This window comes from Columba livia, chromosome Z, assembly GCF_036013475.1.
Source record: "Columba livia isolate bColLiv1 breed racing homer chromosome Z, bColLiv1.pat.W.v2, whole genome shotgun sequence".
NCBI lineage: Eukaryota > Metazoa > Chordata > Aves > Columbiformes > Columbidae > Columba > Columba livia.
This window is the reverse complement of record NC_088642.1, coordinates 80,055,704-80,078,874: the sequence shown is the minus strand read 5'-3', so window position 1 is coordinate 80,078,874 and position 23,171 is coordinate 80,055,704. Positions and strand designations below refer to the sequence as shown.

Here is a 23,171-nt window from a genome sequence, read left to right as displayed (position 1 = left end):
GATTCTTCCTGGAGATTTGGAAAGTGGGAGAGGTTCAGCATTAGTTCCCAACCAATTAATCTGACATTAAGGATTTGTTCTTTCAGGAGTTCGGGAAACGATATTAACATGGGACACATTCAGATAGAGAATTCCTTACGGTTCTTTTGAGACATGAAATGTGTACTGGATCACACATACTAATCACTGAATGTATGCGACACAAACCTCTACAACCCTAAATACAACTACAGCGTCTTTGCCATTTTGTGTACCTCGCTTGCCAAAAAGTCAACCAGAAAAAGTATTGTTTTGTTAAATTACAAGCTATTTAAAGCACACACTTCACTCGTGATCTCCCACACTGTGCTCAAGGAAATTCAGTTCTCCCAAAAACAGTGTTTACATGAAGTATCCCCCTTCACTTGCAAAGGAGTTTCGGTCTGCGCGGATTTCAGCGCCTGCAGAAGCGCTGACACAGCAAAAGGGATGTAGCCGGGTCTGGGGTTAATTAAATCATCACCACAAAGGAATCATACAAAGCTACACACTTCAATGTACTTCTGAGACAAGGGCAAACGCAGTTATTACTTAAAATGCAGGAGCAGCTTCATCTCACTAAGAGCTTCCTAAGCTTGTGTGACCATCCATCTCCTCCCCCCACATTCAGTGCCACTTACTGTCCAACTTTAACTTACAGGACAGTGTTTCTTAAAAGCCGCTTAAGAGACAGTCATGCTTAACCAAAATATTGCTTGTTTACAATATACGCCACAGCTTCCTGTGTAATTGACAACTTACACAAGGAATATTTCAGTATTTTTTTTTTTATTACTGTCCTGGTACCCTTTACCTAAATTTACACTCCTCATTCCATTAGTTTAATGAGGTTTTTTTTCAAAATTATTTTAAAAAAAACCCCAAACAATAAAAAAGCAACAACACAACAGATCAAATAAAAGCACCAGTCCTGCCTCTTAAGAAACGACACTAATTTTAAGAGTCCTGAAGTTTTCTCACACAAATAAATTGACTCTACATCATTTTTAATATATTAAGATCCAGAGGATAACCATAATTTTTATCCAACACTTGTAGGAGTAAGTGAACCTATTTCTTCCATGTGATATTATAATTCAGGACAATGGAGGCTTTTTTGTAACTACCAGTGAACAAATATGTTTCTTGTTTGTTATTAACAATATTGAAAAGACTTCTGATTCTCATCTTCTTCGCTGATAATCACATCCCTCGAAGCTGATGAATTTTGAGTATCAAAGTATTACAGCAAATAAGATTTGATGTGAAAATTGTCTCTGAATATAGCAATTGTGAGAAAACAATTTCTGAGGCTGTTGACTTTTATGAACTAGTTTACTGCTAAAGTGGTCTAATTTAACAATAGTACTTGTTCTTAAATAGAAAAGCACTTCTAGACTCCATCTAACCAAGTTTGATTTCAAATACCTATCAAGAAAATGCAGATCTTTCAGAACTGACAAAGTTCTTTATCCTGTCAATTCTTGGTTCAAAAGGATTAAACCCCTCAGATTATAATCTCCAGTGTCTGTAAAATGAAACATGGAATAATTAACGCACTCAATATTCCAAAGTGGCAACGCAAATAAGCTCGAAACATCATCGCATCTTATTTCACAATAAAACTTTAATACTAAATTCTAAAATATCTAACTAGATGTTGTTTAGGTACAGTTGCTAGCAACTGAGTTGCCATGGCTAAACGAGTTACTACTACTCATCAGGTACATCTGGCTACATATTCTCTTGCACTCCACATCAACTAGAGGCCCTTGTTATGAACCAAGAGCCACATTACAAGCCAGGGCTACTCATTTGCTAGCAACATGTTGCCCACGTCTTGTACGTGTCCCAAACCAGCAGTCGAGTCTCTTGGTGCACACGTGAGAATTAAAATCCAGCATCTTACCTGCCAAACAAACTGTCGTGTACTCCGTAGACAGAACACACGCTAAGGTCTATTAGTCCTTTAGGTTTTGTGGCTCGTTTTTCACTTTCAAAATAAATAAGCTGGGCATCATTTCCCTCTAATATAAAGTACAGGTTCTTCCATCTCTTTCCTTTACCTGTGGAAATGTCAAGCAAAAAAGTTACGATACTCTTTAAGAAAGTATAAATTTTGTAAATGCAGGAAACAAAACAGAGCAGTAACATTTTTGTAAAATTGCAAACAGAAGAACAACATATAGGTAATCACATTAAAGCTATAATATCAGTACACATACTCAATTTTCTGCAACATGTGGCTAAATCCAGACCCTCTTCAGAGATGCAGGTAGAGCTGGCAAAAGGTTCCCTAAACATTTTCACTAATTTCCGGAGGATTAAGCAAGTGCGGATGAGCTGCTTGGACAGTGAGTTCCTGGCAATGTTAAGCCTGTGCATCTACACAGTTTGCAAAAAATAATGCTCTGTGTCTCCATTTATTACAATTTTAACAAAAAAATAGACTCTCAACGTGAAAAAGTTACTCCCAAACTCCGACCGACATTTAACAGATTGCATTACAGTATCTAAGAACAATATGGCTGAAGATATGGGAATATGCTATATGCAAATTTAAATCAGAAGCATGCTCCAAATGCTACTATATCTAAGAATTTGTCTGGCTCCACTTGTTTCAGAGAAAATGTTCTCTGAACTACGACACAGTAGGAACTTTCTGCAACTAATTAATGCATAAGTCATGACACCATTTAGAAATAATTAAAAAAAAAAAACCCTTACAGCCTTAATTTTATACTCTGATCATCACAAATCCACCACAGGCCTCAATAAACGAGTAGCAAAAGTGTTATGAATAGACAAATCTAACATCCAGTTATTACACTCTGTCACCTAGATGGAAGAGTGATTTTATTGAATTTGCTCCGTGTGCAGCTCTGTGCGTCTCTCTACACCCACTCAGTACTCTGGTTTGCACATTTACAGTATCTCATTATCTCTGTTAGGTAATGGCTGTCAATAAATTCTCATTTGATTCCTCACTCTGTGACATCCCTCTAACACATTCTCTCAGACTCGTCCTTCTCAACAGAAGGGATGATTTCCTTGCTCTGTTCAGAGGGTCTACAGTTTGGGGTGGTGTGAGTTTTTAAATGTCTCTCTCATATTTAGGTATATTTAAAATCATACTTTCTCAATTCTGGTTGGTATCCAGATTACTGACTGTAACCTCCCCTTCTAGTTATGGGCTCTGCCATTTGCCTACATTTTACTACCGACAGCTTTTCTGTTTCCATTAATGCTGATTTTTTAAATAGCAGAAATGTAACACTTGGTAAGGGACTAGCTTACTCAGAACTTCTAAGACTTGCTCAATAGCAATTCGTCAGGGTTATACTGAGTTGAATCAATATGTATTTGTGTGTCAATGTATTTCTGTGTGTTATGGTGACTGTGTCAGTGTTAGAACCCTAGAAAAGTAGCTATGTATCTCATACAGCAGAATATACATTTTAAATCTAAAATTTAGAACATACGACCTAACTTGGAATAACAAAACTACATCAGCTGCACCCTCCAATGAATGTAGAGATTTATACTACTCTAGCTCTCTCTAATCTACTCTACCAGCTAGAATTTAATGAGTTCCATATTAAATACAAACACATTTTACAATAATATACTTAACTTAATGAGTTTAAAGGCTCCCTTTGACAAGGATGCCTAGTTCTTGTGCTGTCCTCTGAACAGCTGCCAATCAGTGTTTTCACACTGCATGTAACTTTATGCTTCGCGTTGTTCTATTCATTCTATATTAAGGTGCATGTTCGGCTTGGAGAAGGCAGTTTTTTTAAGTACCAAAAAATAAACATAACTCACTTTTTTTCAGAAGATAACCTTTTTTCACAATATTTTTATAAAAAGCATCCTTTGTTTTCCGACGAATTGTATTGTAGATTTCTTTGCCATCCAGCGTATCATTAAGCACTTGTTCTTGGTGCTGGTAAACATGTAAGAAAAACATATATTAAGCTCAGAAATCACCATTAAAAATTGCATACTATGAAGCTGCAACCAGCATCATCTTACTGAATGCTACCAACTCACTACTATTGTTTTCTCTCATGCATTCTAATAAAGCAATGTAATTTTTCATACGATACATTTGCTAGAAATGTAATATAACTATTTCCATAAATATTGGAGAAAAAAAGGTTTCAATAAAAACCACTGTCTACAAAGTACTATTGTGTATTTTTCATCCTAAATAAAAAGCAGGTTATTTCGTGATGATTTCTATTAATTTATGCAATTCTTTAAAGATTTATCTAGCTTCTAACTGTCTTCAACCAAAGCTTTTGGGACGGAGTAATCATGGATAATCACAATTAAAACTGACTCACTCAAAGTTGCACAGTCCCTCATTAATCTCAATAGAACTCATGTGTCCTAACTGAGTAGAATTCAAGACAAAAAAATACACCAAAAAAATTTAATAAAACAGGAAACCGAAAAAGGATAAATTCACACATAAAACGTAATATCTGGAATGCAAGTAACAAATGAGAATGGCCAAAAGCCAAGCCAAGTTTGACCTTGCTGAGTAAGCTGATCGGCAAAAGTTCTTTAGCTGTAACAGAACTTGAAAAGCAAGACTGTCAAGCAATAAAAACAGCAACAAGGCGAACAGTAACATATGAACTGCCTTATACTAAACATTCTATTTTTCTTCTTTTTCTATAGATCTACAAGAATTATGATTTGGAACAAAAAAAGACAAAAACTACTTTGGTAAAACTACTTCGGTAGTACTAACAGGAATTACATGACATACAGTGGAAGCAACATCCAGATGTTTATGAGCTCAAGATAATTTCCACATTAACTACTTAAGGGGTAGTGTGCAAAATAACAGATTTGGTGACAAGTATTTTGAAGTATATTTCATATTAGACACAGGAGGTCAATCAGACTGACTTTAAAAGCATGCAAGACTTTTTGAAAAACACAGAACATGGCAGTGCGAAAGGGAGATAACGAAGCTGAACATAAATTGTACCAGTGACCACTAAATTTTTAAACAAAGAAAGTCACAAATATATCTGAATATGTTAAAGGAATCTGAAGTAGTCCCACAGGAAAAATCAGTCGATGCAGAGATTATTAATACAGGAACTGTAAGTACATACGCAAAAAGGCTAAAATTAAGAGAATTATTGCCACGATTCAAGAGCATGAGGAAAGTTACCAGTGAAGCCGTCCAAGGAGCAATCTCAGGATTATTTGCTTTTTGTCCCAGCCACATTACCAAGCACAAGCAAATAAATGGGAAGCACTGATGATCAAGACAATCAGCAGTACACAGAAGATCGTAAGAACAGTGTGTAAGTCTACTAGTACAACAGAAAAGTTACATCTGTTGATAGTTAACACTAGAAACAGAACATGAGAAACCTGACCGGCTGCGTCACTCAGAGGAGGACTGAGTTATGAGATAACGTGGCTGTGACAACGTGCTGGGTCTGGCAGGGATGGAGTTAACTTTCATCACAGCAGTCCTTGTGGTATCGTGTTTTAGTTTTGCGACTAAAACATTTTGGCTGTTGCTGATCAGTGCCTACACAGAGTCAAGGACTTCTCCATTTCCTTCTCCTCAGCGAGGTGGCTGGGGTGGCAAGAAGCTGACCAAAAGCGTATTCCCTGCCCTATAACATCATGATCAGCAATAGAACTGCATGTTTTGGGGTGGGGGAGGTGTCTTCCCGGGTGACTGGTGCTCAGAGACCACCTGGAAATGAGTCTGCTGGTGGGAGGTGGTGAGTGATTGCACTTGGCACCCCCACCAACCCTTTGCTTATTAAACTGCATTTACCTCAACCCAGGAGTGTCTTTGATTCTGCGCCCATCCCACAGGAGAGGGGTGAACAAGCAAATGTGTGGGTCCTTAGCTGCTTGCCAAGGTCAACCCACCACAGAATACGACACCTGTTCTAGGATATTTCTCCAAACCATTTTCCAGAGAGACAGGGAATTATCCATGACGTGGTACTCTAAACTGTGCTGGTACATGACATTTTAAAAAAGGAGAGCTGGCACCAAAATGCTCGCCAGCAGGGCGACTATGGGAACATTACAAAGGGACAGCTTTGGTACACTTAGTGAGCTAAGGGAAAAAAGAAGAAATGTTCTCATATTAATAGAAGCGATCTCGCAAAGAGGAATTAATTGACCATAGCTCTATTTAGGGAGGAAATTAAACTCCTAAGCACTGAAAGTTTGGGAACAGAGAGGGAACAAAATATATATGTGTACTTTATAGCTAACTATAAGCTTACGAAAAGCTAGATGATGTGGTGTGGTTATCACTGGTGGTCTCTTGGAATGAACTGCTATGGGGCCAGAGTGCTCCAGAACAAACCCTGCAACAATCCCTGAAGCTTTTCCACGCAGAGCATGAACACGCCAGGACAGAGAGAGCTCACCATGTTTTATATTGACTAAAAGCCACTCTCTGGTAAGGTAATGCATTTGAGGATAAAACTAAAGAAACACATGCTAAAAACATTAAAATAGGAGATGATACTGTTTTACTATAATGGGTATCTCTGCTATAATTCAGTTCCCATAGTATAAACTGATTCAGTGATGATTATGTCTGTGTCTCCAACAACAAATGCCCAGAGATGAAATCTTACCTGCATGGGAACAGGGTCTTTAAGGTAATATCCCTCTACAATCTGTTCCTTTCTATAGTGCTCAATGATGTCAGCAATACTGTTCCAATAAGAAAAAGAGGATTAAAATGTTAAACAGGCTGGATTTTGCTCTGCTTGAGAATGTGCACAAAACCACAGAAAACTTTCTCACAGTTTTAATAAAATCAAGTGCTAAACATCATAATCTCCTTCGTAGCAATGAGAATTTACTAAAATACTGAAGTCAAGAAAGTTCGCTAAACTGTACTCAGAATGTATTAATTCTAAACTCTGCAAAATATTTTAATTAGTTACTTAAAATGCTAAATGAGGACACTGCTTTTACCACAGTCAAGCAGCACATGTGCATTACCAGTTCTCCAACCAGGCTGAAAATTGCTATTTCATTGGCAATAAATTTCAAAGTCCCAGAGTAAGTAGGGAAGGGGAATGGGAGATACCGCATGTGTAGAACAATTTCCTTCCAGGAGGACAGGAATAGAAAACAAGATTTGTAGCAGAGTTTACAGAGATTATACTTTGAAATCAAAGAGCTATCCTGCTAAATTAAATACTCAGTCAATAACACTCCTCTACAGGAAAGCTTGCATTTTAATCACCAGATTCAGATAACAATTGCATTTGGGAAGCTGAGATGTAGTGATAGATACAATCTGAAATTCAAGTCTTTCGAGTTATTTTTACAGTTACCCGAAATTTACACCATAATAAAGAACAGCAACACGGACATCAATAGAAACTAATCATTCATATGCAAAATATCAACCTAATAAAAGAACTAAATAATTCAGCAGGAGAAAGAAAATAGTGTGTTTTCTCACTTCACACATACTTAGCTGTGCGTGCACAGATAATAAAGCACGTAGCAATGAAATCGTCGACCTGTTACAACTGGATACAGTTGTGTCCAACACAAGAACAATACCTGATACTCTAAGAATAATCTTAAAAACATTTAAATAAAGCAATAGCAAGATATCTGGTCACTTTTCTCTCTCATTCTAAAGATACAAAATAGCGCACACTTGATAAAACAATTAATCTTCCCAAAAATACTTTTTCTTTTTCAGGTCTGTAGAATGAACTGAATTTTTATTTCAGTATTACTGAAATCAAATTATTTATTTCAATTTTTACCAAGATGCGATCTGCATATGCCGTTTTCTGCATAAAAACGTAAACTTTGGCACACTACAGAAAATAACGACTCGGTCACTATATTTTGCGTGCTCAACAGGTACCACAAACACCTTGTAGTAAGTAAAACAGCATTACACGGTTTTACTCGTATCAAGAATACCTCGACTGTCAATGCCTCCTCTCCTTCCTGGGTTAAAAACGCCAGCAGGAGTTCCTCAACGTTAGGAGCAGGTGCCTAATTTCTTCCAATATCGTAAAACAGGCTGAAGAATAAACGCGGTTGTATCCGAAAACCCCCTTTTGTAGTTTATATAGCCTGGGGCTTTCTGCCTCAATGGAGTGACTAAGGGCTTGTCTCTGCAGCCCTCGCAAACTTGATTCAGATGGTCACTTGTGCGTTCCCCTTCCAAAAGCCTGAACAAACCCACACAAAGATACCAGGTATCTCCAGACAAGTACGCTGCAGGACGTGGAATCTGCAAGCGATCGGAGTTATCTAACATGTAAGACGTCAAGCGTGAAATCGGACTGACCACAAAACTTATCTAGGGGACAGGAAAATGAATCACAGCCCTTTTCAATGTCTGGCAGAAACAAAACTCCTGCTTGCACAGAACGCATCAAGGACGGGGTAAGTAAGCATGGATTTTGAAAACGTTATTAAACTTGGTCTGACATACAGAAATAAAGATGGATCTCAATACTACATTATAGTTACTTTAGTGATTTTAAAGTGCTCAGCATATGGCCTGTTAGGTTCCCCAGATCTCAACTACTTGTACCATTTTAGAAGTATCTCATCACCAGCAGCAGTATCACTTTTTTAATACTTAAAGAGTGAATTCAGAGTTATTCCAAGAGCTGACATTTCAAATAACAAAGAATGCAGAAAGCAGAACTAAGCAACGCCATTGTTAAATTACAAAGAATTAATGTTAAACCCACATTCTCCAGGATATCACAATACAGACTAATCTGCCAGTTGAAACAAAATTATCTTTGAATTGTCTACTAAATTTTCCAATTGTGCTGCCTCTCAAATTCAAGATAACTTGAAAGCTCATTCTCAACTACAGGGCCAATGTTTCTTATCCTCTCCTGTGACACAGAATCACAAAGACAACCCCCTGATTTTACAGGTTTTTTTGAATGAAACCTGTTATGTAGGTTGAATTTTGGAAAGAAGGCAGGTAAAGACAGGAGAAATGGCCTGGTGTGCTTTTCCTACCGCATGTGCTAAAATCAGGATGGAAATATCACATAAAAACACCATGAAAATTGCATATGAAGTTATTCACAGGGCAGCTGAGCACAGAAAGCAGTTCTGGAGACCACCAAGGCCAAGTCCTCAGCCAAAGCAGCTCTACAAGGCCAGACTGCTCTGTGCCCTTCTTCAATCACATCCTGAGCATCTCCAAGGATGGAGACTCCATACCTTTCCAGGTAACTTGTTCAATCACCCTCACAGTACACTCACAACCGCGCATCTTTGGACTGAGATCTCACGACACGGTTACAGAAATCACAACTGCACGTGGCCTGCCTGCAATGGAGTTAGTTTTCTTCTCAGCAGCCCATGCGATGCTGCGTTTTAGGTGTGCGACTGAAATGCCATGTTGGTGGCAAACCAGTGTTTTGCTGTCACTGAGCCACGCAAGCAGAGCAGGGCTGGGCACGGAGCTGGGACAGGACACGACAGGACAGCTGGCCTGACACAGCCAAAGGGATATTCCCCCCCACATAGCACTCAGCAATAAAAGCCGAAGAAAAGGGGAAGAGGGAGAAGGGGGCATTGAAAGGCCTGACCCCAGCCAGCAGATAAACACCCTGCAGTGCTTGCTCATCCCCTGCCCTCAGGACAGGGGAGAACACAGGAAAAAACAAATGTGATGAAACTGTGTAGGTCAAGATAAAGAGAGCCTACTAAGTGAAGAAGGGGGGACCCGTGATGCAAAAGCAATCACTCACCACCCCTCACGAGCAGACTCATGCCCAGACAGTGTGAGCAACATCAGCCTTGGAAAACGAAACATCCCCTCTGTTTTTTATTGCTGAGTGTTATCTCTCTTTGGTCAATCTGGGTCTCTGGGAAACTGAGAAAGGCTCAACACTGTGCAAGTACTGCTCAGCAAGAGCCACAACACTGGTGTGTTATCAACACTGTTTTGGCCACAAATCTGAATCATGGCACCATACAGACTGCTAGAAAAGAAAATTAACTCTACCCCAGCCAGGCTCAGTACGGCCACCAAAAACTGGCTGTGACAATTTTTCCATGAAAATATTTTCAAGGAATAAACAAAAAGATCACAGAAGTTAAATGCTTTACTAAAGTCTGGGGGAAAATACTCCTTTTTTTACATAGTCAAAGTAATTTCCCCGATATGTACGTAACAGAGGTGCTATACATTTGGACTTTGAAGTGGAAAGATAAAAGACTACAGGTAGGCTGTTCGGCAGAACTGATACCAACGAATGAAATAATGACAGCAGACCGCAGTATGACGGATTGCAAACACAGCCCGTAGGTCATACTCAACAACAGCAATTTTAAGCTATTTACATACAGAGTGTGGTGGGTGCACAAGCAAAAGCAACAGGCTGGTGGAAATAATAAGCCTCCCTGTGCAGCACAGACTATGAGATTCCCGAGACGTACCCAGGATCTCTTTCCCTATGATCACACAGAATAACTTCTGGAATACCAGCAGTAGGTTATTGTGGTTCCAGTCCCACACGTCTGGATTTATAAAATATATCAGAGGAAAAAAAAACAAAACAAAACACAAGTTCTTTCATTTTGTGGGTCTTTATTATCCTTCAGCTTCTTGCTTTTGTATGGAAAATCGTGGTCTACAATTTATTGAGACTACAACTGTAACCAAATCAACACTCATCATCACAAAAACTGTAAGGTAGTATTTAATATACTCTCCTACCAAACACAATTCTGTAAAGACGTGATCTAATAGTAGTATCAGATTTCAAAGGAGATACCTTGAGAGCATTTATGGAAACAGCTTAATATGTGACTGAATGTGAGTCTAGGAATGTAGTAGTAATCCACCAAAATGTGCAACAAAAAGTAAGCCTTACACTGAGGAAGATCCCTGCAACTATTAAAATATTAAAATATAAAAAAAAAAAACTAAAAGCATTTTGTTATCGTTCAGTGGTGCTTAACTGTAAGATCTTGTTTTCCATTCGACATCATGGAAAGAACCTTTTTCAGATAGATGTAATTTATATATATGTCCAGCACTGTATTCTAAAGTAATCTCAAGCAGTAACTCACTTAATGTATCAACCTTCTGAAAGTATACTATTTAATGCTGCAAAACCATCTGAGACTATCCAGAGCTCCAGTAATTTGCTCTGTTAGTTTGACATTACCTAGGGTGGGGGCTCCTGGTCTATCATCCTCCTAATAAGCCATTTAACTAGAAAATGGGTAACAGAGCATTTACCTTCATGAAAGGCTGAAACTGCAGCTAGCTTGGTTTTCAACGAGAATGTTTGGAGGCCAGACTGATTAATGCAGAAGGTATTCAAGCAGCCTGGGTGTGGGATATGCATAGGTTTATAAGGTTCCAATTGTTTAGCCCCACACCAGCATCCACTGAACGTCTTATTTAGGAGACCTCGACATTTCCTCAGACACATCAGCTGCTGGATCTCTACCCGCTCAGAAGCCAAGCTGGAAGCGAGATAAATTCTCTATTGGGATGAAGAATGCCCTGCTTCTAGGTGAGCAAGTCTGGGAAAGTGCTGATTTTGTGAGGGAGGAAACAGCCTCTGTTAAAAAGTGGGAGGTGAGTTTTCACTACTGAGAAGTCTCGCATCTACAACTCTAAAACCAAGATTTTCAAGGCTGGAGCTGTACTGATATCTTCTCCCACAAAAGGGGAAACATATCTCCTGTTATTTCTTATTCTTTTTGTACAAATAACTTTTTTTGGTACCAACAGCAAACCAAATGGATCCTAAGTTTGCTCACTCTAAATGAAGTGATCTGTACTTCTGAACCAAGTATCACACATACATTACAACATAATTTAGTTTTTCCAACAACAAAAGTATTTTTCACTGTTTCTGTAAATATCTGTTATTTCAAAACCCTATTGAACTTCTCAGATAGAATTAACATTTTTGTTTTCCCTTTTCAAATAGACGAGAGTACAAACAGCAGCTTCCACAACAACACAGCGTTCTCTTAGTTATAGGTTCACATACGATCCATACGATCCACAATTTATAGTGTGAAGAAATTAGTCTGCAGAATGACAGCTCCTTAAAATAAATAAGGTACACTCAGGCTTCTGCAAGCTTTGAGAATTTGCTCAGTTACAAGTAACTACTAAGCAAGTTAGGTAAGAAAGCTACAGTCTTATAGCAGTAAATGATTACCAGGAGAAAGTTATATAAATCCTTTACACAAATATAAAATACGCACAATTCCTCTTAGCATTAAAACTCACCTATTGTAGTATCTGCCTCCCATCATAAACTGATTGTTTGATGTTGGACATATTTTAAAACGCTGAATATTTTCACTGGTCCGAAAATAGAGTGAATAATCACCAGGCGTATTATCTGAAGGCCTCACCAGAAAACTGCATACCTGACCAACTGAAAAGATACCATAATGTTGTTATTTTTCTTAGTGTTATATACGAGTCCTTATCAAATCTTTTTCCACATAAATTAGTAAAAATTGCACATTTAAAAATACAAAGTCTGTAAGGTAAGTTGCAACAGTGATCTCAAACTAGATGAAATAGTAATAAACTGCCAAAATTAATGCAAAATGGTTCAGCTGTAGCTGGCAACCTAGCCACATTTTTGCCACCTCTTTATAGGAGCATACAAAGTTGGGCAATATGTTTTCAAAAACTAACAATTTCTGTTCTAATATTTAAAGTATGCCATTTAACAATATGAGCCAGAAATCTTGATGTTTTCATTTAAATAAATATTTGCTTTACAAAAGGGCTAAAAAAGTTTGTAATGTATTTTCCTTTAGGTATATAAAAACATTTTCTCTACAGCTTTTTGATGAAGACATAAGTAAAAAATTTATTAATTTTAAAAATTATTTCAACCAAAAATTATGAAATTAACTGTAGTTGAGAACATACTAAATACTCATAGCCACAATAGTTTTTTGCAATGTAGTTACAACCACAAGGGCTGGTCAGACTAAGACGCTAATGTATGTTCACATACAAAAGGAAGTTTTGCCACAGTTTAATATGAACAGGGTCACTTTGTGCCATTTCACTACGTCTGTATTTCAATCAGAAATACAAGTACCTGTCATCAGCAAATTGTAAGCCTCTTGTTTGGAGATCTTCCCATGGAACCATCTTAACAAAGATGAAGAGAAAAATTAGAAAGCAAGACTACCAGTTCTCTTTTTTTGGCTGTGGTGACATCCAAGGCTCTGGCACCTATGAATTGATCTTTATTTAAAAAGACCTAATACATATAGATGAGATAATCATTATGCTGCTCAATGATTCTGTTCTACCAACAGCATGAAATAAACTAAACAAGTATATAAATAATTTCAATAAAAATTTCCAACACTTGAAATTCAAATTCAACTGTGTTTAGAGATGAAAATGAGTTGTCTAAATGCTGGATAATCTGATAGGCATAATTTGAAGTCAGTCTCATACAGCAATTTACTTGAATCGTGAAATCCAAAGCCCAAACAAGGAGGTTAAACACCGTACAGAGAAACACGAACTGAATTTTGCCAGGAAGTGAGGAAACAAAACCTACTTTTGTCAGTTTATTGAATACAAACTGCTTTGAGCTCACACCTCGTACCTTCCCAGGGTCCTGCGTCAGAGCAGTGTCCTAAAATACTTCAGCAGTCTCCATCCAGATACTTATGACTACAGAGAACAGCTTGACATGCTACAACCCAATAGCTTAGTCTGTCCTTTAAAGGAAAGCTAAAAATACGGCATTTTAGGTATGAGAAAAGAGCCCTAGTTGTAAATTTCGGGACAATCCCCTCCCTTGCCTGGCTGGCAATGCTGTGCTTGATGCACCCCAGGACATGGTATCATACTTTTATTTTTCTAATGGTATTTTGCTCTCTCCCCAGCGTTTACAGTTGTGCAGAACTGAAAAATCTTTGCCTCTTAGGCAAACATTACTTTCACAAAATACTCCATTGCACATATTTTGGCTGAAAGTGACCCTACAGGGACTAATTTAAGATTTTAACACTGCAAAACCCATCAGCAAAAGGCATACCTATTACAGGACTCTTTCACATTAATTATCCATGCATCTTCAGCAGCTAGTATAGAAAAAAGTCTTGAGATGAAAAAAAATAAATCTCTTTCATTCATCTTCCCCAAAGCTGGGAAATTTCATAGCTGAAGTTTACAAATAGTTATGATTGCTTTTAATAACAAAACAAAAATCCTTACATTTTGCCTTCATGTGGATCTTCTTCTCTTCCCTAATAAGAAAATTAACATATTAAGTGCATGACAACAGTACAGCTCAGTTCAAAAAAATAAACTTCATAGGTTAAGACCTTCTGTAGAAAAAAAACATTAAGAAGTTGGAGACATTTTTGAACTAAAGGGCTTACTGCAGTTCTATGAAAAGAAGTCTCCCTCCTCATTCACTAAGTGGAAATTCAGCCAAAATATGTTATTTCAGAGAATTGCCTGTGTCATGTTTCAAGTCCTTCTTTAGAGGTGGTTACTTCTTAAAATCTCAGCTTTCTTGAGGTTAACTCAACCTAGTAAATTTACAGTACCATTCGTTTGTACTTCTCTTTGAACAACACACGAATAAGCACTTTTTTGATACTGAATTAGGCTTTAAGGTTTGTTTAGCACTTTAAAACTAGTAGATCGAATTACTACGTGTAGAAAAGCACATAACTGGAAAATGGGAAATTAAATGTCACAAGTGTTGGTTTATTACAATATTATTTTTATCAGAAAATCTCATTTAAGAAATGTGAGTATAAAATTACTTACCACTTCTTCTACTAGGTCTTCTACAATAAGACCTTGCTCATCTGTTCGTAGGTTTGTAACCCACATCCAGCCATCTTCCAATTCATTATGGACAATAAACATATCTCCTTTAAGGAAACTGAAGAGAGATACAGCATGATTTAAATCAGAGATAAAATCATAATATAAAGTTTAATGAACACAATGAATTCTTGTGTATAATTTAAGCAAAATACTCGGAAAAAAAAAGTTTATTAAAAACTGCATTAACTGATACCCCAGGCACACCATGTGTATTTTTCTTCACAGTTTAAATTGTTACTATATATGAGTATTTGTACTTTCAATTTACATTTAGTATCTAATACATATTTCAGTCCTGTCAACTTCAAAGTGTGCTAAGGATGTATAAAACAAAAGTAACACCACAACCATATTAAAAGATAATATTGTTCTTTTATCAAGAAGGATAAAATATTAAACATAAGTAAAATAACGAGAAATACCCTGAAGAGTCTATAAGAAAATAATTCTCCTTTCATTGAAAACTAACACTGCATAATGCAAGCCTGTGTAATACCTATTACTTATGTTGTCATATCTGAAGACAAGTGTTACAAAGAGCGTACAGAATGGTTATCAGAGAAGCCATGCAATTAGCTACAAGAAATGCATAAATGAGAAGCATTAGCAAGTCTAAGGGAGTTTTATTTCTAGAAGGTTAGTGTAATTTACTCCTTAGGTGTTATCCCAAACTCAGGTCACAGGAAAACCTTTTACTGTAGTACAGCAAGACTTAACAATCAAGTTCGATGACGCATAAGGGTACATGAGATAGCAATGAAGTGTTGAAGCTCATTAAATACCACTTCAGCCCAAAATTACATTGCAATTTTCTGCAGCATTTCTTTCACTTGAGGTAGGCTAACCAAAAAGGCATTAATTTGAGCACAAAGGAAACAGCAAGAATTTTAAACCAAAAAACAAAGCACTACTGAAAACACAGAATAAATTCAGGTTCTAATGAACCTAAATCCTAAAAATGGGCCATCGACAGCAAGAGCACCCTCCATCAGCTCTATTACAAAGAATGAATTACTGCATGGAACAAAGGCTCAAATTAACTCTGTAATATTTAAAACTTTCTAAATTTTAACTGTGGTATCAAAAAATTTAAGTAAAGATTCTCTGAAATGCATAGTCTTTGAAAGCACATTAATTCCACCCAAAACAAACTGAGAAGCTTGGTCCCAGCTATGCCAAAACCAGAATTATTTTAGCCACGTGGACCTCAAAAAACAGGCAAATAATCTTGCATTATAGCTGTATCCTAAAAGATGGAGAAAAGGTATCATTTTCCACAATTTTTGATGTGATTTCAAACTACTGAAATGCTTTTTCCTCTTAAGTGGGCAGGTGCAATACAGCACTTAATGGACTCAATCTATCTTTTTATTCCTACATGTAGTAGGAAGCTTTACTTGCAATATGCAATCAGTGAGTCTCCCCTGTCTTACCACCACCTTCTCATCTGCTTAGAAAAACATTATCTGAGAGATTAATATCCTTACAGAGTTCTTGAAAGAGGTCAGACATGACTGGACTGTGAGCCTTGGGATAGATTTTCACCCCAATGAGGATATAAAGCTCTCATACACCTTTCTTTATTTCTTACACTAATACTCCTAAGAACGAGCCAGTTCCAAATTCAATTGGGGTGTTAACTGAACTTATGAAATCAAGTCTCATTAGACAGACTAGAAATCACTACAAATCTCATTCAAATCCTCCTGCTTTTCCATCTGTATGAATTCCAAGTACACAGCACATCCTCTTCTGTTGGGTACAAGACTGGTGGTTTTGTTTCCTTTCCACACAGTATGTCATGAAAATGCAAGAAAAGTGGGAACTACAGACAACCCCTAAGAAATTGTTGAGTTAACAATGTTAGAACGAGAGTAACAGTTACCCGAAAAATATGAGAAGAGGAGAAGCAGGCCTGCAATCCAGTCATTATTTAAGATCTCTAAATTATGGGAGATTATACATTTAAAGTATTATTTCTTTGATACAGACTCTTTCCAAAAGGAGGAGGGACAAGAAGGAAAGCGAAAATCATTCTTGCTCGTTTTATGGATAAGAGAACTTAGAAGTAATAGTCACCAATTTCATAAACACAGGTAAGAAAATAAATACTAGGACATCAAAGGCAAAGCTTTTTTTAACATTGCACCTTTTTTCTTATTCGTGTATCTTATGAGTAGTCAATGCTCACATTGTCTTTCTAGTGGTCAGAATTGGTTTAGCTTGAACTATTTATCTGGTACTAGTTCTGCAGTCAGTTCAGGAAAAAAGCCTAGCTTATTTATTTCATGCACTCACACAAGGCATTTCTGCACAAAATTCTTCCATACACAAATTTACATTCTTGGAGAAAAATGTAGGGCTTTATGAAATACAATTCAAAACTGTAACATTATTATAAACCTAATGTAACTTCCCTTACAACTAGCACAAACAAATATACTGAGAATAAAAAGTCTTATTACTATTTCCAACAAAAAAAAAAAAAAAACAGAGCAGCAGCATCCTATAACACTACCATGTTAAGTCTGGACTGGACGGTATTTGCGTATGAACACACACTTAAATCGTTAGTATTTATAAATAGTCTTGACCATTTCAAAATGGCTACTATTATCAAAACGTACCTTATTTCATCAGTTTCTGGCACTTTGGTGTAAGGCAGAATTGCTCGAACTCGCCTTCTGTCCTCCACAGGCTACAATTTAAGAGAAAAGAGGAGAGATAACAGTTTTCCCTCTTTCCAGCGCAGAATCCTTCCCACTGTTACACTGTTCTGGTCATAGTCACTTAGATCCCCCTTGCCTGTTTTAAATTTTCAAAGATCAAAACCACTGAGAGCTAGAAAAGTGTAAGTGACTGTTAGCGATGAGAGCTCTCATTTTATTTCATCTCGTAGCATGATTCATAATGGATATTTATCATCTTCAAAATAACCAATAAAATAATTCCCATAGAAGTATACTTTAAAAATTTACTCCACTTAGAGTAGAAATTTCCAGTTTAATATTCAGAAGCAACTTTATTTAGGTTTTGGGTTTTGCTTAGGGGCGGCACTATGCCGTATTTTATTTTCTTATCTTGTTTTAAGGATAGGCACATGAAAGAAGCCACATTTTCAGAAATTTCCAGGGTGCATATTTTGGAAACCACGGTTAGACACAGAAAATATCACAAAATAGCACAGGCTGCATTACAATGGTGCTTTTTACTAGCCAAAAACTGCACACTTTTACCTGTTTACTTACAATCTTATTACTACATTTGGAGATAAAAGCAACACCTGACATCTAGCATTCTCATCACACATTTTCATTAAACAGCAATATTTTTTTAATCATTACTTTTTATCAGTAAGAATGCACGTTTATGCTCCTTATAGTGCAACATATACTGAGCCTGTCTAGAACTACAGGAAACTTGCTACAATGCTTTTTTAAAAGACAACTGTGAATGGTGATTGAAGATACTAATACTTAAGTAAATGACACTTTAATAAAGTTTTACTACTTGCCTCTGGAGGTGCTACAGGAAATAAGAGCTTCTCCCCTTTCAGCAAACAGGACACATGACTGTAATAACCAATTAGGTCCGAGAGTGAAGCAAATCGACGTCCACCAATGTAATAGTCTCCACACATGGCAATAATCCTGTTAATTAAAAAACACAAGCTTGACATAAGGAAAAGTTTTGTATTTTTTTTTTTTTTTAAGAAAAAGGAAATTAGGATAATATTTCGTTTTTAAAGCAGTGTCTACATTCAGGAAAATGCAGTATTACAAGTTCTCTATAAACATGTAAATCAATCTTAGCTAATGAATATTTCATCAAAGATTACAGATATATATCACATGATACACCAGTCTTTTAAGACTCTATAGGAAGTGCTGATTCACAAAAAAACCACAGTATATCTGTCAAAAGTAAACAAAACTACACAAAAAAGTAATTGTGAATGTCCTGGAAACTGAAATAATTAATGCACTAATAGACACAACAGCATTATTACTTGTGTCATGCAGGACATACACCTTTTATGACAGGCTTATATAAATTTAACAAACTGGTAAAATATTTTAACAACAAATAACTGTAATTTTTGAAGGTGTTTTTCTGCATTGTGCAATCAAATCAATCAGTTTCCTACACTTAGTTTAGCATCCATAGTAAAAGTTAAATTACTTTGGAATAATCACAGTATCTCCTTATACTCAATTTAAAAATTTGCTAACTAATGAGAAAAAAAGCTTAACAAAAATTTCAAATTTAGTGTTTCACATTATTATTTCAAGCCTAACTGAAACCTTTCTTCAGCACACTGAGCTTGCAAATACAAAAAAGACTTCTGTAATCACAAAAAAGTCTGAAGGACTAGATTAAAAGACAAATATTTTCCTTCAAAATATTTTGTGTCACTGATTCACCAAAAAAGGTAACACTCCAATGAAAAAATATTTAGTTTTGACAGATTCATAAACTATAAATCAATCTTAAGCTTCATGAGCATGCATGTCTGCAAGCAACTTCCAAGACGCACCAAAACAATCAACAGAGTTTAAGAAACTTGAAAATGTTGGGATTTCAGTTGCACAGAAACTTATGAAAAGTTTAACGTGAAAAGTAACACTTCTAGAAAACAAAATACAAGGGACAGTTTTTAGCGATGGAAGTTTCACCCTTCCTGGGTTGGCTGCAGTTGGCAAAGATCAAACTTTGGTGGAAACATCAGTTTCTTCATCAGGCTGGAGAGTTGGGCAGGGAAAAATTCAATGAAATATAACAAGGGCAAGTGTAGAGTCTTGCATCTGGGCAGGAACAACCCCAGGTTCCAGTACAAGCTGGGGAATGACCTATTAGAGAGCAGTGTAGGGGAAAGGGACCTGGGGGTCCTGGGGACAGCAGGATGACCATGAGCCAGCACTGGGCCCTTGTGGCCAGGAAGGCCAATGGTACCTGGGGTGGGTTAGAAGGGGGTGGTCAGTAGGTCAGAGAGGTTCTCCTGCCCCTCTGCTCTGCCCTGGGGAGACCACACCTGGAATATTGTGTCCAGTTGTGGCCCCTCAATTCCAGCAGGACAGGGAACTGCTGGAGAGAGTCCAGCGCAGGGCAACAAAGATGCTGAAGGGAGTGGAGCATCTCCCGTGTGAGGAAAGGCTGAGGGAGCTGGGGCTCTGGAGCTGGACAAGAGGAGACTGAGGGGTGACCTTATTAATGTTTACAGATATATAAAGAGTGATTGTCATGAGGATGGAGCCAGGCTCTTCTCAGTGACAACCAATGATAAGGCAAGGGGTAAAGGTTTCAAACTGGAGGTTTTGTGTTTTTGTGAAAAACTGTGTTTTTTCAAACACAGGAGGTTCCACTTAAGTATGAGAAGAATCTTATTCATGGTGAGGGTGGCAGAGCCTGGCCCAGGCTGCCCAGGGAGGTTGTGGAGTCTCCTTCTGTGCAGACATTCCAACCTGCCTGGACACCTTCCTGTGTAACCTCATCTGGGTGTTCCTGCTCCATGGGGGGATTGCACTGGATGAGCTTTCCAGGGCCCTTCCTATCCCTGACATTCTGGGATTCTGTGATGAGCTCTGCTCTGTGGGACACAGGATATCATCCCTACATTTGCTTGAAATTAACGCTGCCATTGCCAAGGTTGGCCATGTTCCTGACTGTAACACTTGCCTATCTAATAACAAACTGAAATATGCACTTGCTAAAGAATGAAACTGAAAACATGTGCAGTCTCTGAAGAACAGTATCAACTAACAAATTAATTCCATTTGGATATTTATCTCAGTGTGTTTTACGGGTCTGAGAACTAAAGATTCTCTAAGGTTTTAAAATATTGTAAGGAACCTTTCCTTAAGGGAAGCCGAAACCATTAGACTATTTTCTACCTGACATGCTAGAAACACTTTTTTTGGGGGCATGAACCAACAGACAATTGTGCGATATTGGCTTCATAAAAAGTTATTAAAAATAATCCAGGGCTCTAAAATAGCACTAGAAAGCAAGCATTAGCGCAGTGTACTTTTCTGCTACTGCAACACAATAAGCAGTTCCCAAACAAGTCTGGGTACAGCTGAGAAGCTGACACTGACAGCTCAGATGGCAACTCACAGACATGAGATACTATTTGTGTGCTACACTGGCTGCATTTAAGCAAATTATGTGAATGGTGGATCCGGACCTCTGAACCAAACTTCATCACACAGCAGATGCAACCAAAAACTCCCTCCATTTGTAAACCACACACATAGTGACTCATACGTTGATGTTCTGGATAATTCCCACTTTCAGAAGTCAAAGAATTTGCTTTGAATTTGTTTTTTGTTATCAAGACAACTGACGAAGATTTCTTCTACTGCTAAAGAAACATTTGCTTACATATTTTGTGAAGATGAACATTACACTGCAGCACTCCACTTGCTGACTAACTTTCAGGCTCTTTTCAGAATACATCTTATTTAAAATAAAGAATAAATGGCTTTTTCCAATGTACTCAGTTTGGCGATGGTAAAACAATCCTAGTTACAACTTTGGATAAAGAGCTACTTGTATTTAGAACAACTAATTCTAACACATTCTGAAAGCTGTTTCCATCAAACCCTGGGATTATTAAATACAATCTCTTTGTTTCTTCTTAGTCTTTTGTCTTCCCTCCCACTAAATTTAGGAGGCAACCAGATGTGCTAGCACTTTAAGTACGTTCTGTGAGCTACAATGGCTACTATGGAACAGATTCAAAACCATCTCCTTGACTGACTAATGAAATCTGAATGTTGCTTTAAGTCTATTCACAACTGCTTTAGACAGGCTTCGCTATCCAGATTTTGTTGGTTTCCTCACATTTTTGTTCTTTAGGCTATAAAGTAACTTTAAAGCAGCATATTTTAAAACAATTAAATGTGAGTAAAAATCCATACCATGCAACAAGAGTCAAAAATATTCAGTTATAATACAATGATTGTTTTCTGTTTGTACTCTATTGTGTTCTAAAACCAAAAATAAACAGACTATAGTATTTTAAAATAAAACATTCAATTCTCACCTAAAATGATTGACATTTGTTTTACTAAGGAATGAAAGCACAAATGAACCTGGTCGCCGGTCACTCTCTCGAATAAGGTAACTTCCAGGTTTTCCCGCTTGTCGAAGACGTTCTTCTGCAATTGTTCTGTCAAGTTTTCCATGATACCACCTGAAGAAAGAATAACAGTGAGTGCCCTTAGAACTTAAGATTTTTGTTTATTCTCACAGAACAGACCTGTGAAATTAACAACAGCTTCCAGTCCAAACTGATAAAACTCCAGTCATTTGTTTCAAAGTTACCACATCATTACAGGTTCAACCTCCCAGTTTGGTTATTTCCAATAAACAATATTTTTTTAAGACAGATTAGTTTTTCAGACGACCTGCTTTTCCCAATGAACCATCCCAAGGGGTGGAGGCCCTATCAGCTTTTCTCTCCTAATGTGCTTTCTTTAAATAAACAGAAGCAGAGGTGACTCATCAGACCTGGAAGACTGTTGTGTTTTAAACCTACACGGGCTTTGGTTCCAGCTGGATTTTCCAAAAGCGTAAGAACCGGTTTCTCAGCTGACAAACACAGGTACCACTGCAGCAAATCCTGCTTTGGAGTGACAGGAGTCACCAGACCACCATCCAGCCCCAAAAGAGTCTTTCCTAATCACAACACGCACCCTATCCATTAAAAGCAAGTGCAGATGTGTGGCAAATCACAGACTGCAAAACACGGCAAAGGCAGACTTCAGTCTAAACGAAAGGTTAGACTGTTACCATTTGCTAATTCATTAGCCTTATCTCAGTTTATTTACACAACTTTTGTCAGAAAACTCTACTACAAATGACAGCTATTAGGATTTATTTTTTTGCCCCTGGGGGGTGTGAAAAACAAACAAACAAACTAATAAACCCAACCACCACCACAAAAAAATGAGCAGCAATGGTGGGAGCAATTCAAATACAAAGCCAAGCTCTGTTCCCATCGCTTTCACACCACAGCACTTTATTAGCTCTGCTTTCATCAAGTGACTGTGGTTATCTCAATCTCTAATTTCTACACTCAAGAAAACATCAGCTTCCACTAAGCTGCTGTTTTAGACAATTTGAATAATTCACCACTTCTGATCATCCGCATTTCAGTTCTAATAGTTCATAGACATTTTGCAAGAGTCACAAGAGACATGCAAATGACCTTTTGAATTAATATATGCAAGAATACAAAAAAGTACACAGATAAGTATCCTAAAAAAAGCCC

General features: G+C 37.4%; 1 protein-coding gene across 1 annotated transcript in view; it reads right to left on the bottom strand.

Moving 5' to 3' along the window:
- RASA1 (RAS p21 protein activator 1) overlaps positions 1-23,171 on the bottom strand; it is a 60,449-nt gene that overhangs the window by 21,350 nt on the left and 15,928 nt on the right. The window contains exons 2-11 of the mRNA XM_065046492.1: positions 21,942-22,091; positions 18,411-18,546; positions 17,524-17,594; positions 14,834-14,951; positions 14,270-14,301; positions 13,134-13,186; positions 12,299-12,449; positions 6,660-6,738; positions 3,844-3,964; positions 1,928-2,084 (exon numbers count right to left, since the gene is read on the bottom strand). Coding sequence (XP_064902564.1) covers positions 1,928-2,084; positions 3,844-3,964; positions 6,660-6,738; positions 12,299-12,449; positions 13,134-13,186; positions 14,270-14,301; positions 14,834-14,951; positions 17,524-17,594; positions 18,411-18,546; positions 21,942-22,091 — 1,068 coding nt within the window. The remainder of the gene's footprint in view (positions 1-1,927; positions 2,085-3,843; positions 3,965-6,659; positions 6,739-12,298; positions 12,450-13,133; positions 13,187-14,269; positions 14,302-14,833; positions 14,952-17,523; positions 17,595-18,410; positions 18,547-21,941; positions 22,092-23,171) is intronic.